At 25.3% G+C, this 26560-nt stretch overlaps 6 protein-coding genes across 9 annotated transcripts in view; 3 read left to right on the top strand and 3 right to left on the bottom strand.

Moving 5' to 3' along the window:
* The first annotated feature begins 2642 nt into the window (after positions 1–2642).
* Positions 2643–10423, top strand: LOC126906700 (protein RFT1 homolog). 3 transcript variants are annotated; one of them, XM_050687452.1, is made up of 10 exons: positions 2645–2922; positions 2979–3181; positions 3239–3428; positions 3485–3712; positions 4126–4398; positions 4452–4708; positions 4767–4895; positions 4955–5075; positions 5142–5253; positions 10295–10423. In XM_050687452.1, the coding sequence occupies exons 1-10, from the start codon at positions 2863–2865 to the stop codon at positions 10297–10299; spliced, it is 1578 nt and encodes a 525-aa protein (XP_050543409.1). In that variant the 5' UTR covers positions 2645–2862; the 3' UTR covers positions 10300–10423. The 3 variants fall into 3 exon arrangements, with proteins under 3 accessions (XP_050543410.1, XP_050543408.1, XP_050543409.1); XM_050687453.1 differs by lacking the exon at positions 3485–3712 and having other exon boundaries at positions 2643–2922; XM_050687451.1 differs by lacking the exon at positions 10295–10423 and having other exon boundaries at positions 2644–2922; positions 5142–5297.
* On the bottom strand, positions 5475–7495 carry LOC126906726 (galactose mutarotase-like). The gene is made up of 6 exons (XM_050687495.1): positions 7286–7495; positions 7066–7228; positions 6479–6849; positions 6183–6424; positions 5720–6119; positions 5475–5650 (listed from the first exon to the last, which is right to left on the bottom strand). Exons 1-6 carry the CDS (start codon positions 7454–7456, stop codon positions 5564–5566), a joined length of 1434 nt encoding a protein of 477 aa, XP_050543452.1. The 5' UTR covers positions 7457–7495; the 3' UTR covers positions 5475–5563.
* Positions 7525–9738, bottom strand: LOC126906706 (nuclear envelope integral membrane protein 1). Its single transcript, XM_050687460.1, has 7 exons — positions 9597–9738; positions 9198–9331; positions 8924–9143; positions 8689–8855; positions 8400–8615; positions 7901–8175; positions 7525–7845 (listed from the first exon to the last, which is right to left on the bottom strand). Exons 1-7 carry the CDS (start codon positions 9667–9669, stop codon positions 7689–7691), a joined length of 1242 nt encoding a protein of 413 aa, XP_050543417.1. The 5' UTR covers positions 9670–9738; the 3' UTR covers positions 7525–7688.
* Positions 10207–11990, top strand: LOC126906702 (ubiquitin carboxyl-terminal hydrolase calypso). The gene is made up of 3 exons (XM_050687455.1): positions 10207–11198; positions 11271–11544; positions 11599–11990. Exons 1-3 carry the CDS (start codon positions 10275–10277, stop codon positions 11931–11933), a joined length of 1533 nt encoding a protein of 510 aa, XP_050543412.1. The 5' UTR covers positions 10207–10274; the 3' UTR covers positions 11934–11990.
* Positions 11991–13833: 1843 nt separating this feature from the next.
* On the top strand, positions 13834–24782 carry LOC126906703 (protein Wnt-11b-like). 2 transcript variants are annotated; one of them, XM_050687457.1, is made up of 5 exons: positions 13834–14221; positions 22094–22332; positions 22992–23335; positions 23413–23687; positions 24577–24782. In XM_050687457.1, the coding sequence occupies exons 2-5, from the start codon at positions 22098–22100 to the stop codon at positions 24749–24751; spliced, it is 1029 nt and encodes a 342-aa protein (XP_050543414.1). In that variant the 5' UTR covers positions 13834–14221; positions 22094–22097; the 3' UTR covers positions 24752–24782. The 2 variants fall into 2 exon arrangements, with proteins under 2 accessions (XP_050543414.1, XP_050543413.1); XM_050687456.1 differs by having other exon boundaries at positions 13838–14725.
* Positions 24776–26560, bottom strand: part of LOC126906697 (UDP-glucose:glycoprotein glucosyltransferase) — an 18041-nt gene continuing 16256 nt past the window's right edge. The window contains exons 21-22 of the mRNA XM_050687447.1: positions 25484–25634; positions 24776–25072 (exon numbers count right to left, since the gene is read on the bottom strand). Of these exons, the coding sequence (XP_050543404.1) occupies positions 25047–25072; positions 25484–25634 (177 nt within the window). The 3' untranslated portion in view covers positions 24776–25046. The remainder of the gene's footprint in view (positions 25073–25483; positions 25635–26560) is intronic.

Here is a 26560-nt window from a genome sequence, read left to right as displayed (position 1 = left end):
TAATTCCTAAGTGTGTAATATTAAAAAATAATGACTTTTGTACAATATAAAATTGGGTGTTCTATGTTGAATCTGATAATATCTTATAATCCAATAATTTTGGATGTAGTGCAATAGAACCTCAAGGTTAAAAAAGAAATTTCTTCCATGTGTTCCTCATCATTCTTGGGAATGACTGGATTTTTTCCAGTGCTGCATTAGGATATCTAAGTATAAAATAACATATATCCAATTTCAATGCAGTAATTGTTGAACACATTTTTTTTAGTCTAATTACTTTCTGGAAGTTTCTTCCAATAGGTTTGTGTTGACTCAGTAGATTATGATTAATGTTTCTTTCAGCAATTTTAATTGAAAATTAATTACTAAAATTATTTTTAACTTATATTTAAAAAAATTAAAATAATATTAAACTGTGTAATTTTTGCTACAAGTTCTAATATGAGTTATGCTAAGAATTAGTAAGTTTTGGTTACATATAAGTAGAATTAATTTTTTCTTATTTAAAAATTCTGTGTGTCATCTAAAAGTAAAAGTATATTAACTCATCGTTAAACAGTTTTAATTTTGTGACATGAGTTTTATAATCAATGTTAAATTATAAGTAAAACCATTATAATCTTCAGTGGTGCTCAAAGAAAAATTAAAAATATTAAGGAGTAAAAAATTATTTATTTAAAGTTCTTTTTCTTTAAAATCTAATATACATTTATTGAAATCAGTTTGATATTTCCTTGAAAAAAATACCTGAATAGCCTTTCCTTTTTTTAATAATAATTAAATTTGTTGGACAATTTTCTCAGTGGTCCAGCGAGAAAAAAAATCTTAAATTTAATGAGGGCCTTCTGAGCCAGGCCGACACTGCGAAAAGATGATTATTTTGACAATGTTTTCATCTCGTTAACTTAACGTGTATCCTGCAAATACAAATGTATTGTTCTATAGATAAAAAATGAAGTTTTTTTAAAAATTTGAATTCATTTTAAATTTACTTTTTAGAATATGAAAGCATATTCCTAAAAAATAAAAATTAATTTTCAAAACAAAATCACGTAATGTAATGTATTATATATATATATACATATATATATAAAAAAAGTTGTACAGTTTCAATATTATATTATTATATTTGATTTCCATTTAATGAGAAAAAATGAATAATTATTTGATTATCAATTATGATTATAAATTAAAATATTTAATTATACGTATATTTGACAAAACTTCAAATAATCATAATGCAAATGAAAAAAAACTCAACCATTATTTAATGAATTGACTGCATATTTTTAATCGAGTTAGTTAAGTTTAAAACCAATTATCTTAACAGAAGATTTAAGTAAGTTTATGATTAATCATAAACTATTGTCCACTGTTAACTTATAACTGCCTTGTGTTTACTTAATTTGACTAGAGCGTAGGAGTATTGCAACAAAATATTTGGGAACTCTAATGACATCATTTTTTACTTAATCTAAAAAATATTTCTATACAACAAGAAATACAAATTAATTCATTTTCGGTATATTCTATGGCAGAATTTTAGGAGACAAAGCCCCCTCAAGTCTCTCCAGATTGCGGTCAAATCCAAACTGGACTGAATTAATTTCGTTACCCACCTTTGAACAATGAAATGATATTAAATCATATTTTTGTTTGATTTCATATGAGACAAATTGTAATGACAGTTTTAGAGAATGGGATACCAAATATCTTTATAAACGCATCAGTTTAATGACGAATACTATCATCAGTGAAACGTACCTCTATATTTTTTAACTAAACTAATTAAATGTTATAATATTAATGTGCTTATAATGTTATAATAAGCACTAATAAGGAGAGGTATAAAAGATTTTACGTCTGAAAATTGGAATCGCTCTTCTTTCCCCTCCAAAAAAAAAATTTAAGGGCTCACACCAGTTATGTTACCTTTATGTACCTATTTTATCAAAAGTCGGATACATTTCAGGGATCTTTATTGTAATAATTATTTGTTAATAGACAGTAATCAATTATAACGCTATTTATTAAATTAATTAATATTTATTAATTAGTGATAAGGGTTATATTTTTCCATCAGATAATATATTGCTACGATATTCATCTACTCCGAAATTTGATAATTTTTTAATCGATTTCGCGATTAATCGATATTTGGAGCTAATTTCAGTCGGAGCAATCAATTAATAGTCCTATTCGGAGTATTCATCGTCGTAGTAAAATCCAAATTTTTGTAACCAGGTATTCGTAGTAATTGTTGTCAGAGTAAATGTATTCGGAGGATTTTTTTTACAGTGTCGTAGTATATGAATGTTGGGGCATCATCAGTTCGTGGCAATCTCCGTAACCCACTTTATTATACTTTAATAAGTTTAATTTAGTTTTATGGTATCTTAATAAATAATTATCTATATATTTAAAGAAAATACAAACAAAATTATTTTCTAATTAAATTAATATTTAAACAACGTCATATTTATTTGTTTATTACAAATGCAAAATTTTTGCTGAAATATAAAATTATTTATCTTATCAATAACATTTGAATATATATTATCTATGATAACTTACTGACAAATAAGTGTAATAGTATTATCAGGAGTAACTTTTAAAAATACAGTTTTAATAGCGAGACTGCTAATATTTTCTCATTCCTAACAAAAAAAAATTATCTCATGATTGTTAGCAATTTAATTTCTGCTCAATGTATTCAATGAATATTTAATAAACATCGCAAATTAGTCGTTATATTATTAGAAGTTTGAATGATATAAATTTAAATTATCTTATAAAATAACTATGTTATAACATCTATTAAAATCATTTTTATAGAATGTAAATGATTTAAATACGCTCAAAATGTCAAAAAATTTCCTGAAAAGTAGTATTGAAAACGCTTCACTAAATATTCTTCTTCAAGTAATGATATTTTATTCTTAAAAATATAAATAATTATAAAATATTTGCAAATTTAGATTGGTTTTAGATGTTTAACCTTTGTCTTAAACGCATGTGTTCTCAGACACGTGTCCCAAGATGAAATTGGGATAACCAATGTCAGGTTACTATTATTAGAGTCAACAGTATTATTCTTAAGTCGAGAAGCTTTTAGAAGAGCATGTTTAACAGCAACAACACAACATGATTGGCCTAAAGTGATTAACCTTATCTGGCTATCGTATGTTATTTATTTTGTTATATAAATTTTAAATTAATAAAACTATTTTTGTTACAGAGTACCACTTTGTATTGGAATTAGTGGAGTATGTGGTTATGTTTGGTTAAACTTATTGGAACAACCTAATATATCTCTGACATTGCATTATAAATTTGGAGTATGGTCAATATTAATAAGTTGTGTTATGGAACTTTGTTCTGAGCAATTGTACATTGTAGGACAAGCATTTCTATTTGTTAGAGTACAGGTAATAATTGAATTTGGTTTATTTATATAGTTATTTTTAATTTAAATCATTTTTAGATAGCATTGGAAATTATTAATATAACTATACGAACAATTATTTATACTACTTTGGTTATGAGCTGGAGTGGACAAAATGCTGTACTAGCTTTTTCATTTGCTCAACTAGCTTCAATATTTATATATACTTTATCATTTTACGCATATTTTTGGTACTATTTAAGAAACAAAAATGACAATTTACCATTCAATTCTATGTGGGACTTATTTCCTAAAATATTTAAAAAAGTAAAGTGTAAACAAATTAAAAACCCCATTGATTAATTAATAATTTTGTGTTGAAAAAAATTAATATAGACATTTAAAAAAATTGTTTAGTCTTTGAAAAACTTTTATAATATATAATTGATATATAAATTTTCCAAATAAAAATATATAGAGAAGTTAGCTTAACATCACATAGTACTCACATAAAAAAAATGTTGAATAAATTTACTAATTAAATAAAGAAATGTGTACATAATTTAAACACAATTTTGCTGCTAAAGTTTACAGTTTTAACTAGCATTTTTTTTTTTTTAATCCTTTAATTAAAAATTCATATTATGTTCATTTCCGTTAACTAGTTTATTTTTACAAAACTTAGTATTTTAATTTACTTAATGTAGCCTGTATAAAAAAAATTTCAAATGTATTTTTAGAAATGGTCAGAATGTTTAGATTTTAGATTAGTTTTATTACTATGGAGTTTTTTGAAGCAAGGATTTATGAAACAATTACTGACTGATGGTGAACGTTATGTAATGACATTTTTCAACACACTAAAGTTTAATCAACAAGGGGTATATGATATTATTAATAATTTGGGATCTTTAGCAGCTCGGTTTCTGTTTAGACCTGTAGAAACTGCTTCTTATTTTTATTTTAGTCAACTTGTACATAGAGATGTCCCTATTAAAAAACAAATAGAGCAAGTAAGTTCAAATTAAAATAAATTTTTAATGATTAACAATAATATATTTCATAGGATTCAAATAGAATCAAAGAAGTTGTAAATGTTTTGGAATGTCTATTACGTGTGAATAGCTCAATTGGATTAGTTGTTCTATCATTTGGTCAGGCATATGCAAAACTTGCCTTATATCTTTATGGAGGGTCAGCATTAGCCGTTGGTATAGGTCCTATTATATTAAAAATGCATTGTTTATCTATTTTGTTTTTGGCTGTAAATGGCATTATTGAATGTTATGCTGCCGCAACCATGAATATCACTGAATTAAACCAGTAATTTTAAATCATATATTTTTCCCAAGTCAAAAACTAAGTTAATTTTTTTTTATAGGTATAATGTGGAAATGGTTTATTTATCTGTGATATTTATATTTATTTCATTTGTGCTATCTTCTTTTTTTGGAGGTTTGGGTTTTATTTTAGCAAATTGTTGTAATTTTGCATTTAGGATTATACAATGGTATGTATAACAACTATTTAATTAAATTTTGATGGTTTTAAAATTATTTTTATTTTTAGTGGACGATACATTATATCTCAATACAAAAATACCAATTATAGTCCTCTTAAAAGTTTAATACCAAAAAAACTATTTTTAATGACCTTAATACTTTCTACAATTTTAACATTATATTCAGAGGCAAGTAAAATTCAATAAATAATTTACTTTACTAATAAGCTACATTAATGATGATTTTTTTTTCAGAACATATACTTTGAGAATGATAAAGTCTTCCATGTTTTATTTGGTGCAATTTTATTTTTCATAACTGTGTCTATTTGGTTATTTGAAGAAATATCTACTCTAAAATTTTTAAGTAAAGTTTACCATAAAAAATATAACTAAATATAGATTTTTTTAATAAACAAAATTTCTAAATAGCTTTTTTAAGTTCTACTGCATTGAGTTACTTTTAAATATTTAAATAATCATTATTGAAATCTGGAGTGCCATTTAAATTTCCTTTTTGATATTCATAGATACTACAGACGCCACTATATATTTATATCGATTATGTGGGGACACCCTTGATTAAAATCAATTTTAATGAAATACTTATAATAATTTTTTAATTTGAATGTTTTTTATTCTATAAAACTTATTTATTGTGTTGCTACAAAAGTAAATTAATTAGTTTCAATTACTCCAAATTTGTAAATAACTCTTTGGCTATAAAAATTGGATGGTTGTGTAATAATATTGCCAAAGTTATCCTGAAAAAAATTTAATTAAATAGTAAATGTACAATTTACAAAGAATCCTATTTTAAAATTAAAACTTACATGATTAGGCGCATCTGGAAAAAGTTGAGGGCGTAATGAGATACCAGATAGCTTATTATAAATTGTCTTAGATTTGCCTATAATAGGACTATTTATTGTAGCTTTATTATTAAGATATAAATTGGTCTCTGGAATTTTTATAGTAGTTCCTTCCTCCATATCTTCAGATACTAGTTGTTCAAGGCTATTAATAGTAGTATCTTCTACTCCTTCTGAATGATGTTCACTTCCACTTTCACCAAATATAGCACTAGGGGGTACTAAATCTGTAACCTTTGCTGAATTTTTGTTGATTCTGTCTAAAATTCCATAATCAGGAAATCCTTGAGCAGTATTAACATGAATACAAGGCATATCTGTATAAACATCCAATGTTCGACCAGAGGGTTTATGAACTAAACTATAAGAAAAAGTATTCAATGGTATTAATTTTTATCAGTTTAGTAAAAATAGTAAATATTACCTTGCTGCAAGATTAAAAGCCTTCCTATCATTACCTTTGAATAATTTAAAAGTATGGTTATACCCTGAGCCTGGAACATGAACAAATGCTCTTTTTAATAATCTAGGCACTCGCAAATCAAGACAAGTTCTTTCTACATTGCCAAATAAACCTACAGGTGTCCGGTCTGGTAATTTTATTACTATATATTCATCAGCATTAACCATAATCGAATGATTTAAAACTTCCGATTCTCCTGCATCCTATTATTATTATTCATAAAATAATGTTTTTTCATTCATTTTAAATATAATTACATGTCCGGCCAAATTAAAAAAAATATTCATAGAAATATTTAATGGAGTGGGTTTTGATGTCATTGAAACATAATCAATGATAAGCTCATTTTTACATGTCAGTTGAAAAATTACTCGAGTTTGACAGGATCCTGGATAGCCTTCTTCACTATCAAGACTTGTGTAAGTCATAACCAACTTATTTTCAGATACATATCCATCCCATATTACTTTATCAAAACCATTTTTACCACCATTATAATGATGAGAACCAATATTTTTTGTCAATTCAATTATATGTCCTCCAGGAGATACAAAGTTACCATTAGTTATATAATCTGTTACTCTACCTATTGTCCCTCCAATATAATGGGCATTATTAAGTCGATAGTCTGATAAAAATATAAAGGTTCCGTATTAGTAATTGAAATTATAATATCTTTTGCATTTTTAAAATTGTTTTATATAATAAATATAAAACCCATTTGTAAGCATTTTGAGTAATTTTTAGTCATAGTTTATTTTTTTAGTACAAAAATCCAATCACAATACATCTACCCTAATCACTAATGTGAAAACACTCTTGAGCAAAAATAAGTAGTTATTACCATCAAGAGTATCAAAACCCAATATAACATCATCTATTTCTCCTAAAGTATTAGGAACCCAACAAGATAAAATTGTTGCACCATAGTTAATTATTTCAATATTAACACCGTGTTCATTCACCAAAACATATTTCTTTATAACAACATTTTTTCCATTCTGATCCTAATCAATATTCTTTTAATAATTTAAAACTTAAAACATAATTGATAAATATTTTACTTTAATACTCCCATAATAATCCTCTATAATAAAATTTGATTTTTGTAATTTTGGCTTGTATTCGTAACTAACACTTTTATCACCTCCATCTTCAGTAATTGTCACAATATTTTTGAAATGATCAAAGTCATTTAATCCAGATGATTCAAGAGATATAAAATTTTCTTCCATAATAAGTATTTTTTTTTCAATATAAAACTAAACTAAAATTAAATAAATAAAAAAAATGTTCATACATATAATTATAAAAAAAATTCTATTTACATTTCAGCCAACATACAAAAAAATTCACTCCTTTGACATTAAAAAAAAAACACTTATAGTTATAAATAATTATGCACACAATAAAGTAATTACAATATGTTTTTTTTAATAACTAGACTAACTAAAACTGGATATCATTTTATTCTTTTTCACTGTCACTTGTGTAATTAATTTCTTCTATGCCTTCCATAGAACTATCATCAATTTCACTTTCAGAATCGTCTTTAATTTCATTTTCATGTTCTTCAATTGCTTCATCACTTACATGTACTGAAGTTTCAATAAATTCAGCAAACCTAAAGTTTAAAATTGTATAATATACCTACAAGGTATTAATTATTATATAGTTACATTTTAGGGTCTCGAAGCTTGCTCATAACTTTCCAAGCGTCACAGTTTGGGCTTCTACAATATTTGCGTAAATCTTCAAGAGCTTTTGGTGTTTCAGACATCCCTTGTTGAATATATTCATCTTCAGTTAATAAGCTCAGTTTAGGCTTGCTATTGGAGAATAATTTCAAAGGAAATTTTACCTTTTTGTAGTAGATAAAAATGCTCAAAACATCAACCAAAACCATTGCCTCTAAATGATAACTGCACATAGTAACCATAGATAATCCAAATCCCTAAATTTGATAATACATTAAATTACTCTAAATAAAAAATTACTTCATTTTGTCAGAATACATGCTGTAACTTAATGTGGGACCTATAATTAATTTATATTTTATTATACATGAATTTCAAAAAAATAAACTAATTCATATAATGAAGGAAATTAAATATTTATTTTAATTTTTTTAAAGTCTAGAAATGTATTTATGAAATCTATAATAACTTTGAAAATTACTTGTAAAGTCCATCTTATAATGTCCATCGATCTAGGATTAGTAACAGGTCCATATCTGTAGCAAACTACAAAACTTATAAAAATAGCAAACAATATGTATGCAATGACATATTGATAGTACATTAATAAAATGAAATTAAGATTTTCAATTAACATTTGAATTCCATATAAACTCAAAGTACAACTAGCACCTAAGAATCCCAACATCATTTTTTTCTGTAATTAATACAAATAATGAATAATTTTAAAGACAAAATTAATTAATACAAAATTTATTTTAAATTCATACCTTGGGTATTAAACGACTAATAAAGAATATAATAACTAGAAATGAGGCACTAACACCAATACATATTCCACATAAATAATAAAATAAGGAATTATGACTAAGTTTTTCTGACAATGCAAATAGGACCAACCCAAAAATAAACATGACCAGTCTTCTGGTATCTAAAACTAATTTCAAAAAACAAAATTTTGAAGTCAGTATTACTGAAGTTATTTTATTCTAATATTTTTAATACCATTTGAAGAAATTATTATTCTGAAATCAGAATTAGTCTTCATACTAAAACATGATGTTTGAAATGGATCTAGGTTAAAATTTTCTTTTCTCCATACATAAGAGATTATTTTATTAAAAGATAATGAACTCTCATCAAGCAACATTTTTTCTTCTAGCAAATCAGAATTAGGAGCTTGGTATATAACAAAATCTTCAGTTCTGCTTATTAATAAATCAACCTGTGAAGCATAATGTTTTAATTTTTTCTTAAATACAAAATTTTGAAAACTCACCTTAATGGTTTGAAAAATGTTCAATATTTTTTTGTCACTTCCACGGAAACAATACATTGGAGGTAATGGATACGTTTTATCTTCTGCAGTACAACATTTTTTTATTTCTCCTATACTAATATCATATACTTTACCTAAAAAATATAAATTTTTGTAATTATACAATAATTTTATGATAAATATAATATAAAACTAACTTTATGAAATATTGTAAAAATTTAGTTTGCAACACAGCCCACAAAATAATTAAAAATACTTTATACACTTTTATACTTTTAATGATATTAGGCAATATCAATATGCTTTTTTGAAATATAAAAAATAATATATTTACATGATATTATTATTGTTTATTTATATCAAAAGATAATAAACATTAATTAATTAAAATATGCTTACTTTGTTTTTGAGCACTATTATCTTTGAGAATAATTAATAAAATAAATAGATAAATGTATTTATCAAATGCCATTTTTTTAAACAGGCTTAAAAAAAATTACACAATTAAAAATTAATAAATCACTTAACATTGAAACAAAATAAAGTAAATTTTATTGCATAAGTAATGTAAGTGTCAAAATTTCTTTAAATTCAGAAAAAAATAACAAGACTTATGTAATTGAAGCTTGCCTTAAGCTTATATCTCTGAGTAAATAATACATTGTAAATGGAAATCCGTTAAGAAAAAAGAATGCCGGACACATTTTATTTTATTGATAGAAATATTGATAACATAAATTGTTTATTTCTACTTCACCCAAAGTTTTTTTCAACAATTTCCAATGCTTTTTATACATAGTTTGGTTAAATAAACCAAATTTTACCAAAAATTATGAAAATCTATTATTTAAACATGTATGTAATTAGATTTTCACTCGATTATTATATTTGTCTACTTGATTTTAAATGTGAATTAAGTTCTTATTAGGAGAAAAATTAGTTAGGTTTTCTGGATGTTGGCAGAAATATTGATAGGAAAATTTTATTTATCAGCTTATCTAAAACTAAATTAATTCACATTTAATAGATAACATATTTAATAATTTCGAAATAATTTGTTATGTAACCTTGTTTAAAATGCCTGTTGATCTACACAGATTGATTCAGGGATGGCTAGAATTAGAAAGTGATCCCGGGTTGTTTACATTATTGCTAGAAGACTTTGGTGTGAAAGGCGTTCAGTTAGAAGAAATCTATGACCTTCAAAAGCCTTTTCTAGATAGCCCCGTTTATGGATTTATATTTTTGTTTCGATGGATTGAAGAACGCCGTAGTCGGAGAAAAATAGTAGATCAAACTGACATTTTTGTTAAAGATAATGATGCCATAAATAGTATATTTTTTGCTCAGCAAATGATTCCAAATAGCTGTGCTACTCACGCCTTGTTATCAGTATTGCTCAACTGTCCAGGAATTCATCTTGGAGAAACATTGGGAAGGCTAAAAGAACATACACGAGATATGGATCCTGAAAATAAAGGATGGGCTATTGGTAATACTCCAGAATTAGCACGTGCTCACAACTCACATGCTATGCCAAAAAGTAGACCCCGAATGGACAAAACACCTGGTCTAACAACAGGTCGATTTACTGGTGAAGCATATCATTTTGTCAGTTATGTACCAATTAATGGTCATTTATATGAGTTGGATGGTCTTAAACCATATCCAATGGATCATGGTCCTTGGGCAGAAGAAGAAGAGTGGACTGAAAAGTTCAGAAGAGTTATAAGTGACAGAATAGGTGTATCAGCTGAGTATAGTGATATAAGATTTAACTTAATGGCTGTAGTCCCAGATAAAAGAATAGGTATTACCCATAAGTTAAATATGTTAAAGACAAACAGACAAATTGTTTTAGAAGCACTACAACAACTTGTATTGGTGGATGATTATGTAAAAAAAAGAAAAAGTAGTGATAATGAGTTATCATCTAATAAATGTATAAAAAAAGATTTGTCTCCAGTTCCTGGTACCTCAAAAGATTTCAACGATGAAAAAGTAAATTATTTAGTTATTTTAATATTTGTCGGATTTTTAGCTTTGCATTAAGTTATTGTATAATTATTTTAGACATGCCCAGAATCAGGAAATATTGTAGTTATTCACGTGAAATCATCAGATTATAATTACGAAGGAAATGAAAATCAAAAAGAATTAAAAAGTGTGTGCTTAGAAGCAGGTGCTATGCCAAAAGGATGGGAAACTACTTCTGGGCATTGCATGGATAAAGAATTACAGAATAATGAAACCTCAGAAAATGGAATGAAATCAAATCATACATTTACTCCAAAAGATTTACTAGCTTTAGTTAAAAACTTAGAACTAGAAATAAATATGAGTGAAGGTAATATTAAATTTAAAACTGAAAATTTATTGTATTAAATTTTTATGATTTCAGGGATATTACGAGAAGAAAATGAAAAACGTAACAAATATAAGATTGATGATTGTAGACGTACGCATAATTATGATCAATTTATTTGTACATTTTTAACTATGCTAGCCCAGAAAGGTATACTGGCTGATTTAGTTCAACAACATATGGGAACACAAAAAAAAAATACAAATGCTCAATTATTGTCAGTGCAATCACAATCAATTAATCAAGCTCAAATTAAGTCTAAAACAAATAAAACAAGTTCTAAAAATAGTACTAATACTACAACTTCTACTACGTCAACTAGACTAAGAAATAAACGTAAAACTAGTACTAAAAAAGGACGTAAATCATGAAAGGTTTAAATTGTATTTATTAATTTAAAGTATGAATTATATTTATATTTCATTTCATTTCTGTATGAAGCATTTTTTTGCTATTCCATTAAAAAAAAAAAATTTTTGAGTAGCTTTGTAAATATTTTGAATCTATTTATAATGCAAAAGAATTATGTTTATACATTGACAAATTCTATTAGTTATGTAAATACTAAGATCTCAAAATTTTCATAATATTAGATTATTATTTCAATACCTATTATTTTCTTTTTTTATTATTATTTTAAACTATTTATAATCTACTATTGTGTGCGAAATGACCTGTTAATCACTAACTATTTTTTTTTACAAAAACTGATAATCCAAAAAACTACCTCTAATCAGTTAATCTCAGACTTCATTATTTTGTTAGTTTTTAGTAATGAAGTATAAATATAAACCCATAAAAATTTTAGTAAACTTAGTTTCTTTTCCCTTATTTTATTTTAATAAATAATCTTCATATTTTTTCTATATATTATGTTACTTTCCTAGTTATTTTTCAAAAGCTGATATGTCAACTGTAACATTTTTTTTAGAAGATTAAAAACAAACAATTTTAAATTTTCATTAATATCTAACGGAAGTTGGCATTTTCAAAGTAAAACATGGCCTTATCATTAAAATACACATGTTATTTTTCAGAAAATGACATTTTTTACACATCTTATCAATAATCCCAAAATCGTGACTTTTGGATCTTGACACTAAAGTACATTGCAAAAAAACATAAGATTTTGTACTTTTTATGACAAATTGTAACGGCGTATATCCATTAACAATTTATTAAATAAGCGTATACTCTAGAATAATAATAATATTTACTATTTATATTGATGAGTTATCACAAATCAGCTTATATCATAAATTTAAAATGTTTTTTGTGAAAACACCTCTGCACTGCTTAGACAATATATTTTCAATCTTAATTGTTGGTAATTCTTAGGATTCATATTACGAAAGTATTTTTTTAAGTTGAATTTATTTAATTTAAGTATATCAAAAAATATTGTAGTGTAGGTTGTATTAAGTGTTGATGAAAATTTCTACAAAAATAGATACTTTCCCATCCAAAAAAGCAATAAAATCATTACAAATAATGTAAAAACGGGATAAATTAGTCTAATTTACAAAACGGCTTTTACTTTTTCTTTATGTATACAAGACTTATTAAAATAAGTTTTGTAATCAAGTTGCAATCAAAAGTTTTATAGTAACACGTTCGGGTCAACTATGTGTGATTTTCAATTGAATTATCGAATCATAATACAATAGTAGATGCGACTTATGTCGTTATATTGACTTAAAAATCCACAAGATTTATTTCTTTTTTCAGTTACAATGAGTAACTGGTATTACCGGTACTTTCTTACAGACGAGAAAATGTTGATGTGTTTAATAATTCTTTATTTAAAAAAAAATAAATTGAAAAACAATCCTGATTCTCTAATTACCATAACTGTAGGGTGGTCAAATTTTTATATGGACTAAATTCCTTCTTAAAAAAATAACTTTTATATGACAATGCATATAAGTTTGCTAAATTTCCAAGGGGGTTATGGTTTTTGAAATATTTAAAGTATTAATACATTTATTATTTTTTGTTTTTTCAAAGGATACCCAACCAAAATATTTTCAAAGTTTATGGAAATAATTAGAATAATACACCTTAAAATTTTAAATCCTGGTACAGTGGGTCCATAGATCCATACATCTTTATAACTTTTATAGATCTTTATTTATATGTCTTTTTTATAAAAAATTAAAATGTAATTTTTATTCATAACTTTTCCTTGCATTTATTCAAAGACGAGGATAGTCAAATTTTTCCCCTTTCAAAATAATTTTTATACAGCAATGTCTATAATTATTATAAATATCTGGGTGGCTACGATTCAATTTAAAAATTTGAAAAAATTCAATTTCATAACATAATTAGCATACTATTTTAATGTTTCAATGCAATAGGTAATTATGAGTCACAATTTTATTGTAGTCAAGCATACTATGCATAATTATTTTTTATTCAAAGACATAAGGATGTAAACATGCATACGTTTCCCCCAAAATAATAATGATTTTAATCCGAGAGTAAATATGTACCTATATAAAGAAAAACTAGTCTGAATAAGAGCAATTTCCAGCATAGCGTTACTATTCAGTTGCGCGTGAAACAACCTGTTAGTCACTTCAATCCTCTATCGTTAAAAATGAGGCTACAGAATACAAAAAATACATGTTTATAAAATTGTGATAAAATTATGTTCGTAAGTGTTAATATTTAATCAGTATTACTTTTTTAGAATATTTAGTTGAATGACATTGCCGCATTTGTACTAGCAAGAAAAATATTTTCTGACCGTCCTGACGAGTATTTGAGTATCTCTTTTTAAATAAGGGTTTTTATAATGTCAATTGGCACTTAAATGTAGTAACAATGAAATATTATTATATTTCATGTATATGATATTATCATATTCTACAAAATGTAATGGAGATGTTGCATTGAAACCAAAAAAGCATTCTAGTTATACCCGTGTAATGCCCAGTGTCAAAATTGTTGTACTATTAGTTATTTTTCGAAATTTCATTCGTCATGGAAATATTTTTTCGAAAAACTGTTGTGAATTAAAGTGTTTTAGTTCTAAAAACGTCAATTACAAAATTTCAATCCCTTCGCCTGAAGAGTTTACTATGATATTGTGGAGTTGGCTAACGTTTTTGATATTTTTCTGTGCACTCATGAAACCAGTCAGTAACATAGAATGGTTGTAAGTACTTATACATTGTTAAATTTATTAGTTAAACTACTAAAAAATTATTTATAATTATCGCCAGTGAAAACTAATTTATATATTAAAATCTAAAACTATTAAATTTTTTTTTTTATAAAACCTGATAGTCCATAAAAAACTATCTAGTTAGTTAGTCTTCGAATATATTATTCTGTTGGTTTTTTTATTGGAAATGCATAATATGTACCCATAAAAATTCTAGTAAACCTCAGCAAGATAAAATTTTTCATAACTATATATCGTGTAAAATTTATTGGTAGTAATATTTAACTTAGTCTAAATTACTTAGTTTAAAACTGTATTTTATCATTTCTTTTTATGGTGTTATCAGAAATATTTTTAACTGGAATTTACATTTTTTTATATTATCTTTACTGTAATAAAACTACGAGCTATATTCTAGTCTTATTTGTAGTAATAGTAAATTCATAAATTATCGATGAAAATGCGTTGCAATAATATTATACTTGCGAATAAAAATAACTCTGGTTGCTTCTCAAAGATAGCTGGTTACATTACAAGTTGTAATCGCAAATAAATTCCAAACGCAATTTGATTAATAAATATGATGAATTATTTAAAAAAAAAGTATTATATTATGTGAGGTTCAATCGCTTTGTATAATATCTTAGTAATTTATTAGTCTCGTTTTACAACTACTTAAATCTTTTTATGATTATAATGAAAGATTTTGCTAAAGGCACGAGCGTAGACATTAAAAATATCACATAATATCGCACGTGCTCTACTACAGTTATGTTGCCTTAGGAATAATTTTTTTCATCGTTCATTTTTTATGATAATATACAAGATTTCATTTTGATTTGAATGCACGATATTGTTCATATTAATGTTGAGACAAAGATATTAATAATGCACACAAGTGGTATATAAACTGTTTTACTTGGAGTTTTATAAATTACTCTAATTAATGATCATGAATTTTAATTTAAATTTAATTAAAAATAAGTGCAATTTTAAAATACTCAAAATTAAATATATAACAAAGTTAAGATTTGTAGGTTTTTATTCTAATTTATCGATATAATTTAATTGCATAAATGATATGCTAAAGGAATTAATTACTAAAATGTATTTTAATGAATATAAAAATCATGTGTCCATAAAAAAATAGGTTGGCTTTTAATTGTGTATTCATTGAATTTATTTCTAAAATCTTAATTAAATTTTGTTTAATAGTATTTGTTCTCTAAAAAAAATGTAACTTATAATACTTTGCCATTCTTCGACTAAAATTAAGTGAAATTAATAAGCAGAATTATTATGTATGAATTTCAACTCATCTGCACTATAAAAAAAATATTTGATAATGAATTAAATGTCATTAAAATTTGTCTACCACATAATATTTTAACAACATATATTTAAAAAAAATATTATTCTAAAAATGTAAAATTTTATCATGGCTTAACAAATAAAAAAAATTAAAAATAATAGAACTATGAATACGTTTTAATTAATTCAAATAAATTAAAATTTTAGAACAAAAATATTTTAAATCAGTTTGTTATCTAGCAGAATGCATATATCTGATGTAAATTTTTATTCTTCAAAAACAGTATTATATTTTCTTTATTCGTCGTGAATAATTCCAAAATCAAAAAATTGTTAACTAACAGAATTTGCCACATTTATACAATAATGTAATATTTTGAGAAAAATTCCTAAAACCTACTAACGTAACCTAATTTTCACAAACCATTTTCACCACAAGTAATGACGTTTTGGGTGGTATACGGTATATACTTACTTATATTTTTTAATTAATGTATACCCTAGAAATACTTATATAGTATTTATGGAGAAGATTAAATCCAACCCTACCCAACCAAATAACACTCATAATTTAGTAAGGATAATAACATGAATATACTGAGAAATTAGTAAAAATGAATATTAAAACAAAGTATATTAAATCACTGCGACTAAAAAAATATCTCGGTAAAACAAATTTTTTAAACATTAGATCATACATTTTTCATAGTTAGTTGCATAAAAATAATCATTTCTCATGGGGAAACAATAAAAAAAAAAATTATTTTATTATAATTAACTAAACTACAATCATAATGTAAAAAAAAAAATTGTTTAACCGAGACAATATTAACAAATATATAATTTTGTTGTTATAATAGCATATGTATAATAAAAAAATTGACTTTATAATTTTGAAATATAATAAAATAATTTTTATCGTTTTAAGATTATTATAAATTTAAAATACGTTCGAAATCTAAGTGAAAGTACTAAAAACGAATATAAATTATTATAATTTGTATTTCTCAGAAATATTATTCAAAGTTAAACATCACATTGATGGAAAATCTTTTTATTATTTTTTACCCTGATTCCGGTTTTATCATGTTTGAATAAATTAATACAATTATTTATAAGCTTATAATATTTAATAAAAAATAACTGCCAGGATTAAAAATAGATTTTATTTTTATTTTCTATTTAATCAAAGCATTGATTAATTATCTAAACTTATGTTTTTCTTCTATTACATTTTTGTATGAAAAGATTTTTTTGTAAAAAAATTTAAAAAAATATTTAATTTTTGTAAAAAGATGAAAAATGTTTAAGTATTCATTTATTGTTGAACCATCAGTTGTAATAACCTATAATTCAAGTCTTTATCTATTTTAGTACGTTTAATTTACATGCAAATAAAATTTATCATACGATCAAAAAACTACTAAAACGTTTCTTTAGTTATGTTGTAAAAGTGCTTCTTAATGATATTAAAAATAGGAATTGCCTAGTCATCAGTCTACTATGCTATTTCTATTTCGTGTTATATCATTACAAAAAAAGCAATACTACGGTGTAGACAAAAGGTACTATTTTTCCTTTGAATACAGCCGTATTCATCAGATGATTCATTGTTTACTTTTTTCTTATTCAACCTTGAAATATCTGTGTCTTTTTAATTAATAATTAGACCACGCCCAAAATAAAATGGTTAATTTTATTCTAAATCATAATCTTATAATAAATCATGTTATAAGACTAACAATATTTAAATTCCTATTTCTAATTAGCAACAACTAGAGGCTTAATTTGAGTCAAATTTTAAAAAATATTCTGGGAGGTTTTAAACATTTTTGTTTTCCCTTTAATTAGTGGCTGAGTTTCTATATTCATAAAAATAACACCAAAAAATGCACGCGAACTAAAAAACTTTAGTATATGGTTGCTTTTTCAATTTCATAAAAAATAATTCACTTAACTAAATCTTATTATATGATAGAACAAGAAAAAAACGCTGTTCTGAGATAATTAATTAGCATGCTCCAATTACCAATAATTTTTTTCCAACAAAAGTACTCGATCACGAGACTCCATGAAAATGATTGGCAAAAGTTGAAAAATTTCTGGCGTTCGCCTGCGAGCATTTTAAAATCTTGACCGTTTTCGAGAAAAACGCTCGCTAATATCAGCGTTTTACAACTTAAGGTTTGAAATTTTTACCAGACCTGCCCAAAGAAATATTCTGAGATATCATAAATAATTAATTCATTCCGTTCATTTTTTACCGTTGTACAAGGTTTTTTGTTTTTTTTTATCTCCGCACAATGTTTATATTAGGATACGATTTTGTATTTCCGCATAGTAATTTATTTTGTATATTTTATCAAAGAATATTTGATAAGTTATACATATATTTCAGGGCGATTATGAGTATATAAGTTTGGTCAATATTATCAAAACAGTAAAGTATTAATAATCTTATTTATCTCATATATGATATATAAGTCTACACCCAAAGAAAAACCTCAATCAATTTTGATAGAGAAATTTTATCAAGGGTTTATGATAATGTTTTATTAATACGAATAAAATAATTATTCTTATGAATAATTATTGTTCAAGACAGGAAAAAAAATCATCATATTGATAAATATATCATAGATTCAATAGTAATGATATATTTATCAAATTGAACAATGAATTTATTATATAGATCGAGGTTTTTCTCTGGGTGTATAAATTTATGTAAAAACTGGGATCCATCTATGAAAACTATGATGTCTAACGTTATATCACAGCAACCAATATTCTTATCAAAATTAACTTTTTTACATAGTCACATATATAACCTGCCAATTTTGTTTTTTTAATCATTCTATAATATTAATGCAATAATTATCATTAGAATATTATTAATTATTGTGTATACCAGGGGTGTATTTAAGTCTAAATGGGCCGTTGCCCCTCTTGAACCAATCAATATTTTTTTATAAAATATGTTACTAATGACTTTTTTTTTTTGATTATCACTTTGATTTTTAGCAAAAAAATTTCCATAGCATGTTTATCAAAGTAAAAAAAATTAAATACCCTCCTAAAATTATTTCTGATTACTCCCCAAGTAACAAATACCTCAGTAACAAACGTCAACCTTATACCCAATACATTTTATTATTTTCTCTTTTAGAATTTTAATAATTACATTTTTAATACATTTTTGTTATTCTGATGTAATATTTTTCTGCAAACGCTTATTGCGTTTTATATACGTATTGTATAGTATTGTATAATCAGTGATTGCTTACAAGAATGGGCCAAATAATCTTAAGCTTGGCAAAACCTTATATTTTATATTATTGTCATTAATTTATCTTTAATGTCCTTTTTGATAAGCCATGCTTGTGTAAAGAGAACAGGTAAACGGGATGTATTATATTTATTTTTATATTTTTCCATGATGAATAATAATGATAATAAAATAAAAAAATTATTGTAGTGTTTAATTTAATATAAATTGTAAGAAAATTATAAATATGGCAGCTGTTGACAACATAGGGCGGTTATACATTGACTCTAGATAACAAAATTACTTCGTAATGTGTTAGTAATAATAATAGACATTGCCATAAATAGTTGTCTATGAAAGACGAAATAGCCTGTTGATACCACAGCCGATAAACAAACAAAAATTTATTAAGAAAATATACTGATCTTCATTAAGTGGTTCCCACTCGATTGAAACTTTTATTAATTGACTGATCAACAGGTTCATAACGAATCATTATATAATCATACAATATTTTGCTTACATAGTCTCGCAATAATTAGCAAAAGTGTATCATTGAACATCTTGAATTTTAAGAACACAGAAAAGTTTTTGGTAGGGTTTTAAAAGTATACTTTTGCGACCCCACCATTTTATTATCACCGTAGTAATGTCACTCACAACATTTGTTGACTGTGGTTTATTTAAATTTTTATTTAAAAAAGTTTTTTTATGTCATGTTAAAGTATAATTTAAACATTGGTGTAATCAGAAATTATTTTTTTAAGAGGTTATTATTTGTCCATGTTGAAATAGTTGGAATAAAGGCTAAGAAGATGATGAATAAGCAAAAAAATTGATTTGACAATTATATTGGTTGTATTCTTAAAAAAGTCATGCATGACTAAATGATTCTATCAGAACCACCGCCAATTATTCGGTCAAAGGTTGTACCCTATAATCTAATCCTTGTTGCGCCACTAAAGCCTCTCCTACATTTCACACCTTAGAGTGAATTGGTATATAGATATCACGAGACGTCGACTAAAACGTATAACAACTACTTAAATTACAAGCAAATTAAAAAATTCGATTAAAATTAACTCTATTTAAGTAAAACAATAAATTTAATAAAATTTTATTAAAATGGTGTATTAATTTAATAACAAACATGGGATATTTCAATAAATGAGTTTTTAAAAATACTGTAAAGCCTAACTATACTTTATTATACATCAATTTTTGAATTATTAGTTTTTTGTAAAGGTAGAATTGAAACTAAAATTGAAATTCTCTACTAAGCAACCCATAAAAATAACGTAGAACTGGATTTACGAAGAAGCCGAAGGTCCTATTTTTGGTAAGAACTCTCAAACACCGACATTTATTATACAGAATATGTGTACAGGATTCGATCAAAATATCTATTTATACATTTTAAATGCAAATTATTTTTCAGAACCTCGAACAACACAAAAATAATGACAATCCACTAATATTTATACTAATTATGGTTTCTATAACTTAACTAACTGCAATTACTTTAATATAGAACATTTTTACAGTTAAAATTAATTAATTTACCTAATTAAAAAAAATTATATATTAAGCTAAGTACTAAAATCTAGAAAATATCATAAATTATAATTATATTGGAATAATGCCAATATTTTTTATTCAGTAATTAGTGGTTCACCGATATTCGTGTAAAATATTATATTACTTTATTGTAATAAAATAGGAATGTATTTATTGTAAATATATTTCCTTCAATCGAATGTATAAATAATGTATACAATCTAACACCTAAAATATATTATTATAATTGTGTATGCACATCTAATGGATTTTTAGATTAGTATATAGTATACTAAAATAAAACGTTATGCAACGCAACATTATGTGTGTGTGTGTCCTAAGTTGAATATTCAAAAAATGTCAAAGATTTGTTATTTATTTATGTTTATAATGGTGTTTTATTCATCTAATGGAAAATACCTACGAGAACTTATGTAATGTAAATAGTTTGTAAAAAATAATATAACTAAATTAAAAATTTTTTGTCATGTTATAATTATGCATACTAATATAATTGTTGCTTACTAGATACATTAAAATAAACAAATTAGGTGTCATGAATAGGCCACAAGATGTAATATGTTATAATTGTTATTTTCTATTATTTTGAAGAACATTTTACATTTTAATATAAAGGTGTGTAATATTACAGGTCGTTAAAAATGTTAACATCCACTGTATAAATTTTAATATTAAGATCTATACGAAGGATATTTAAATTTTCATTTCATAGTGTAATTTTGTTTAAGAGTATCAAAATTAATACAGCTGAGTTTTAAGATAGAAAAAAGTCCTAACCTCAAATAAGTAGGTTATCTATAAGCATTCAAAAGTAACTGTTTGATTATCAATGTATCAAATGTATGAAAATAGTCAATAATTGATTTACGCAAATTTTGGGGAATTAAAAAAAATGTTTATTAGATTTCTTGCGTTTATCATTTAACACATCATATTTTTTTGTAACTTGTAACAGACTCCAATATGGAATTGAAATAAATAATCCGTTTCGAATAATCAATAAATAATTATAGGATATGGCTAAAATAATTTAGTCGTTTATTAATTAATTTGTCAAAATAATAGATAAGTATTGGGGTGAACTATTCTACGTGTGCGCTAATATCTTGTAAAATACCTCCATAGTTTGAATTTTTTTACACAATAATTATATCTTATAAATATTACTTTTCGACAATGTTTAATTAGAATTATTTACATTTAAGAGGTATGCGAAAGGCGAAATTAGACTGGAACAATACAAGTGTCTGTCGAACATTGCGAAAGGATTACGGTTTGGATTCACGTCAAACGCGTATTTGCAAAACATGGCGTCCGGTCATGCAACAAATATCCAAAGCAGCAACATTAGCTGTTGCCGCTTGCCAAGCTGTTTTACAAAACAGGCGGTGGAATTGTTCATCCGTCAAAGCTGCTCCAAGATTGACACCCGAGCTGATTAAAGGTTAAATAACTGGTTTCTTACTTGCATTTAAGAAAAAGATTTTTTTATTAAAATAATACAAATACCTAAGCCTATAATTTTATACATACACATGTTATGTTTTTAGTCGGCAGTATTGAAAAGTTGTACCTACAGATTGACATGTTACTTATAGGTTTAAATAAAACCTTCTTTTCTGTGACATGAAGGCTTAATCTGTGTTGAATATTTATTAGCTATACTTTTACTACACAATTCTTTAAATAACTTATGTACACTGTAAGAAGTGATTCAAAAATTCCCTGTGTCAGTATGGTATTTTTAAATATACAAGTAATGTAAGTTTGATATAATGTATTCGTACACAAATATACTATTTTTCACTATCAAAGACATATTTAGAGTTTTGACGTACCAGGTAAAGTTTTAGTGCCTTCCCAACATACTCCCACCTTTATGTTATATATTTTGGTTACAAAAAAATCCTGCCGCCCCTTAATTCGAAAAAAATTGCTGCTCGGGGCAATGATACCCACTCGCCTCCCCACCGTAACTAGAAAATAATTAGTATCTGATCACTATTTATTAAAATATTTCCTTACACTGTATGTATTTAAAACTTCCAGTACATGTATGTGAAAATCAGGAATTTTTTTTTTAAGAGTGTTTTATTTATACAGGAACCAAAGAGCAGTCATTAGTGTATGCTTTGGGCGCAGCAGCTATGACTTACACAATAACTAAAGATTGCGCAACGGGTGCAATACCTAATTGCGGATGCGGTACACATCCAGAAGCTACAGATGGAACATTTAAATGGAGTGGATGTGACGAAAATGTTCGATGGGGTTCAAAGTTTTCAAGACAGTTTACGAAAAGCGAATACTCATTCATTAAAAAAATCAATAGTTCTTACAGTAAAAACGACATTGATTTGTCGCCAAATTCAAATGATGAAACGGTTCGTCGCGAGCTAAAAGCTTTGAATATTATCAATGAACATAATTATAAAATCGGAAGAAAAGTTAGTAACAGAAGTTAAGTACATTATTTGGGTAATTTAGAGCATCTGTTTCGAAATGTCCAATTATTTTTATTTAGATGGTTATGTCTAGTATGAGAACTCATTGTAAGTGTCATGGAATGTCTGGATCGTGCAATATTAAGACGTGCTGGAGAGGTTTACCAAATAAATTTATCGGAGTGGGACTCAAGTTATTGAAACATTATAATAAGATGACAGTGAAAGTTGAAGTTAGTCAAGTAGCCCGAACAGGGTTACCAGAACAAACGAGAAATTCATTAGTATACGTAACGGATTCCTCAGATTATTGTAACCATGATTTGAAGAAAGGCAGCGTTGGAACTTTGGGCAGGTATGCGATTGTTAGTTTTTATTAAATGCTTAGAACAATCAATAATTCAATTAATGAATATTTACATAGATATCTTACAAACAGTGCATATATTAATTACTTGTTTCTAGACAATAGATAGAGATATTATAACACATTTTTTTAAAAATGTCAAATACGATTTACAGAAATATACTCAGAATTTGTCCTTATGAAATATACATATAAATTATTTTACAATTCCCTCCGAAATTGTGACTTCATCAAGTAATATTTTTGCTATAGTTTACTTTTCTAATGATTTTTAAATAAAATTTGAATCAATTAAGTTTTGTAAAAATATTCAGCTTTATTTTTTTATGAACCATTAAATAAATTTTTAAAAGTTCAAAAATCAATTTAAAATAACAGTCCTTAAATTTGTATGAGAGAGAAAAATAAAACATCGGAAAATACAAATTAATGATGGTGTGTTCGGGATTAACTTAGCAAAATTTATAAATGCATATAACTCACAACCCTAATTATTAACAATGTATCTAAAAATATCTTCATTGATTATGATTAAATAATAAGAAATAATTACTTTTCATGATTTATGTCAATTTTATTAAATAATAATTGTAGCATCAAGTACTAGTAACAAATACAGTAGTGTAATTAGAAATTTTGTATGAGGGGTCCAGATAGCTTAGAGTAGAGGGGACATCACTCTTGCACTACCACCCATTACACTGATTGTATGCCCATGGGGATCTAGACACTATGGACGTATCCGTAAATACGCCACTGAAAAAATACAAATAGTGACTTATATGGGAAAGAAAATTACTTGCTGTATTTTTTTATTTTGATTTGGTTTAAAAATGTATAAAATTTAAACTATTATAGTAGTTCTAATTTTTTTTAGAAAATGTAATGCAACATCAGCTGGTTCTGAAAATTGTTTCATTATGTGTTGTGGCAGAGGCTATACCACACAAGTAATAGAACAAATAGAACATTGCAACTGTAAATATCACTATTGCTGTTATGTAAAATGTCAATCTTGTAAAAATCTTGTAAAATGTCAAGTTTGTAACTGATTAATTTATAAAAATAATTCGAAATTATACTAGATGAAACATAAATATATTTTCAAGGTGTTTTGTAAAATAAATGATTATAATAAAAATAATATTATAGTTTACATTGTTGTGTTGTTTAAAGTATACTTATTTTCATATCTTATTTTGTTAACAAAATCACATGGTAAAAAACATTTGGTGACAATAGAATAAATAGTAAAAATTGATACTTTAAAAATTGATACACAAATGTAATTGGCAAAAAGATCATTTGCACATGTATTGATTTAAAATATAACAAACATTAGATGTACTATAACTCAGTGTGATTATTTTGATCTGAAAAGAAAATACAATATACAAATTAGTTGATTGCTGTAATAATTTAATTTTTGAAAAATACAATTTTTAAAATCATGTATTGATATTTTATGATATATATGTAATTTCTATAAATTTGTTAAAAATAATTAGAGAGGTCTTCTGTAAATTTCATAGGACCGCTTGAGAATAAGAGACAGTCTAGGAATGTGTACTGTGAATCATGTGAATAAAAGAGGCTTAGTATGAGACTAGATTTTGCAATCAGAGAATTTATATTGATGACCTTACTACACTTTCACTTTCAATTCTGGTACATATCTGTATAAGTTGATAACATAGTGTATATCCAACGACACACTGTACTGTGTAATTTATTTATCTTGTCCAATTTAAATAAAAATATTGATATAATAAATTCATTAATACCTGTTGATTGATCTTCTTCATTAATAATTTCATCTTCATGTTTACTTTGTTTAATTTGAAGACTCTTTATTTCATTATCATAATCTTTCCATTCGCTCACAATTCTCATAGCTGCTGTCAACTTAGCTTCTTTTGTCAATGGATTATTACACTAGAAAATAATTTAGTTTATTAGTTAATTCATTTATTTATATATTTTTTCTTCACAGTACATGTCTATTATTTAATTTTATCTCTCATTGGTGTTCATATAGATTATTTATAGAAAGGAGGGTTGTTTGAATAAAAAAAAAAATGTTTGTAAGGTGGAGAGTTTAACACCTAAGTTTGGGTTAGGTTATATATATTAGAACTTAGTTATTGCCCATCTCTATTTATCAATCATTAAGTATTTTATTAAGTTCATCCTTCTTCTGCCATATGATGGTGGTGACTTATTTTTTAAAGTGGGAAAATATATAATACATTAGTTTATTTATTAGATAATAATCTAATTTATTAAAAGACTGATTGATAACAACTTTTGGACTAGTATTTTGGAATTTATTAATAATTTAAAGTAATGGTTAGAGGTGAGGTGCAGATGAAGTTGTTTCTATCACTAGATATTTATCAGATGCACTCCTCGTCCTAAATATAAAAATGTCAATAACTTTTGGTAGTTGTTATTGACCAGCCATTTTTTAAATTAGATCATTATCTAATAAATGGCCACACTTTCCTCCCCACTTATATACAAAATTTTTCATAATTTTCGAAATACTAATCCAAAAGTTGTACTTGACTCTAAAATTATAATCTAGTTAATATTTATGTTGCAATTAAAAAAATTAAATCTAAGGTTCTATAAATTATAAAGAATAATACTAAAAGTAATTAATAGGTGATAAATAAAAAAATATATGTAACTAAAAAAAACCAACATTTTTTTTTTCAATATTGTGTTTATTTTGCATGTAATTGATTGATTTACAATAAAGGGACCACCCTTTATGTGTATAACAGTTAAAATTTGGTCTAAAATTTTATATTTGGAAAATAATAAAAATATTTACCATTTTGGGGGGAAATATACAT

Source organism: Daktulosphaira vitifoliae, unplaced genomic scaffold (assembly GCF_025091365.1).
Source record: "Daktulosphaira vitifoliae isolate Bord-2020 unplaced genomic scaffold, ASM2509136v1 Scaffold_5, whole genome shotgun sequence".
In the NCBI taxonomy this organism is placed as follows: Eukaryota; Metazoa; Arthropoda; class Insecta; order Hemiptera; family Phylloxeridae; genus Daktulosphaira; species Daktulosphaira vitifoliae.
This window is presented reverse-complemented; position numbering and strand designations above follow the sequence as displayed.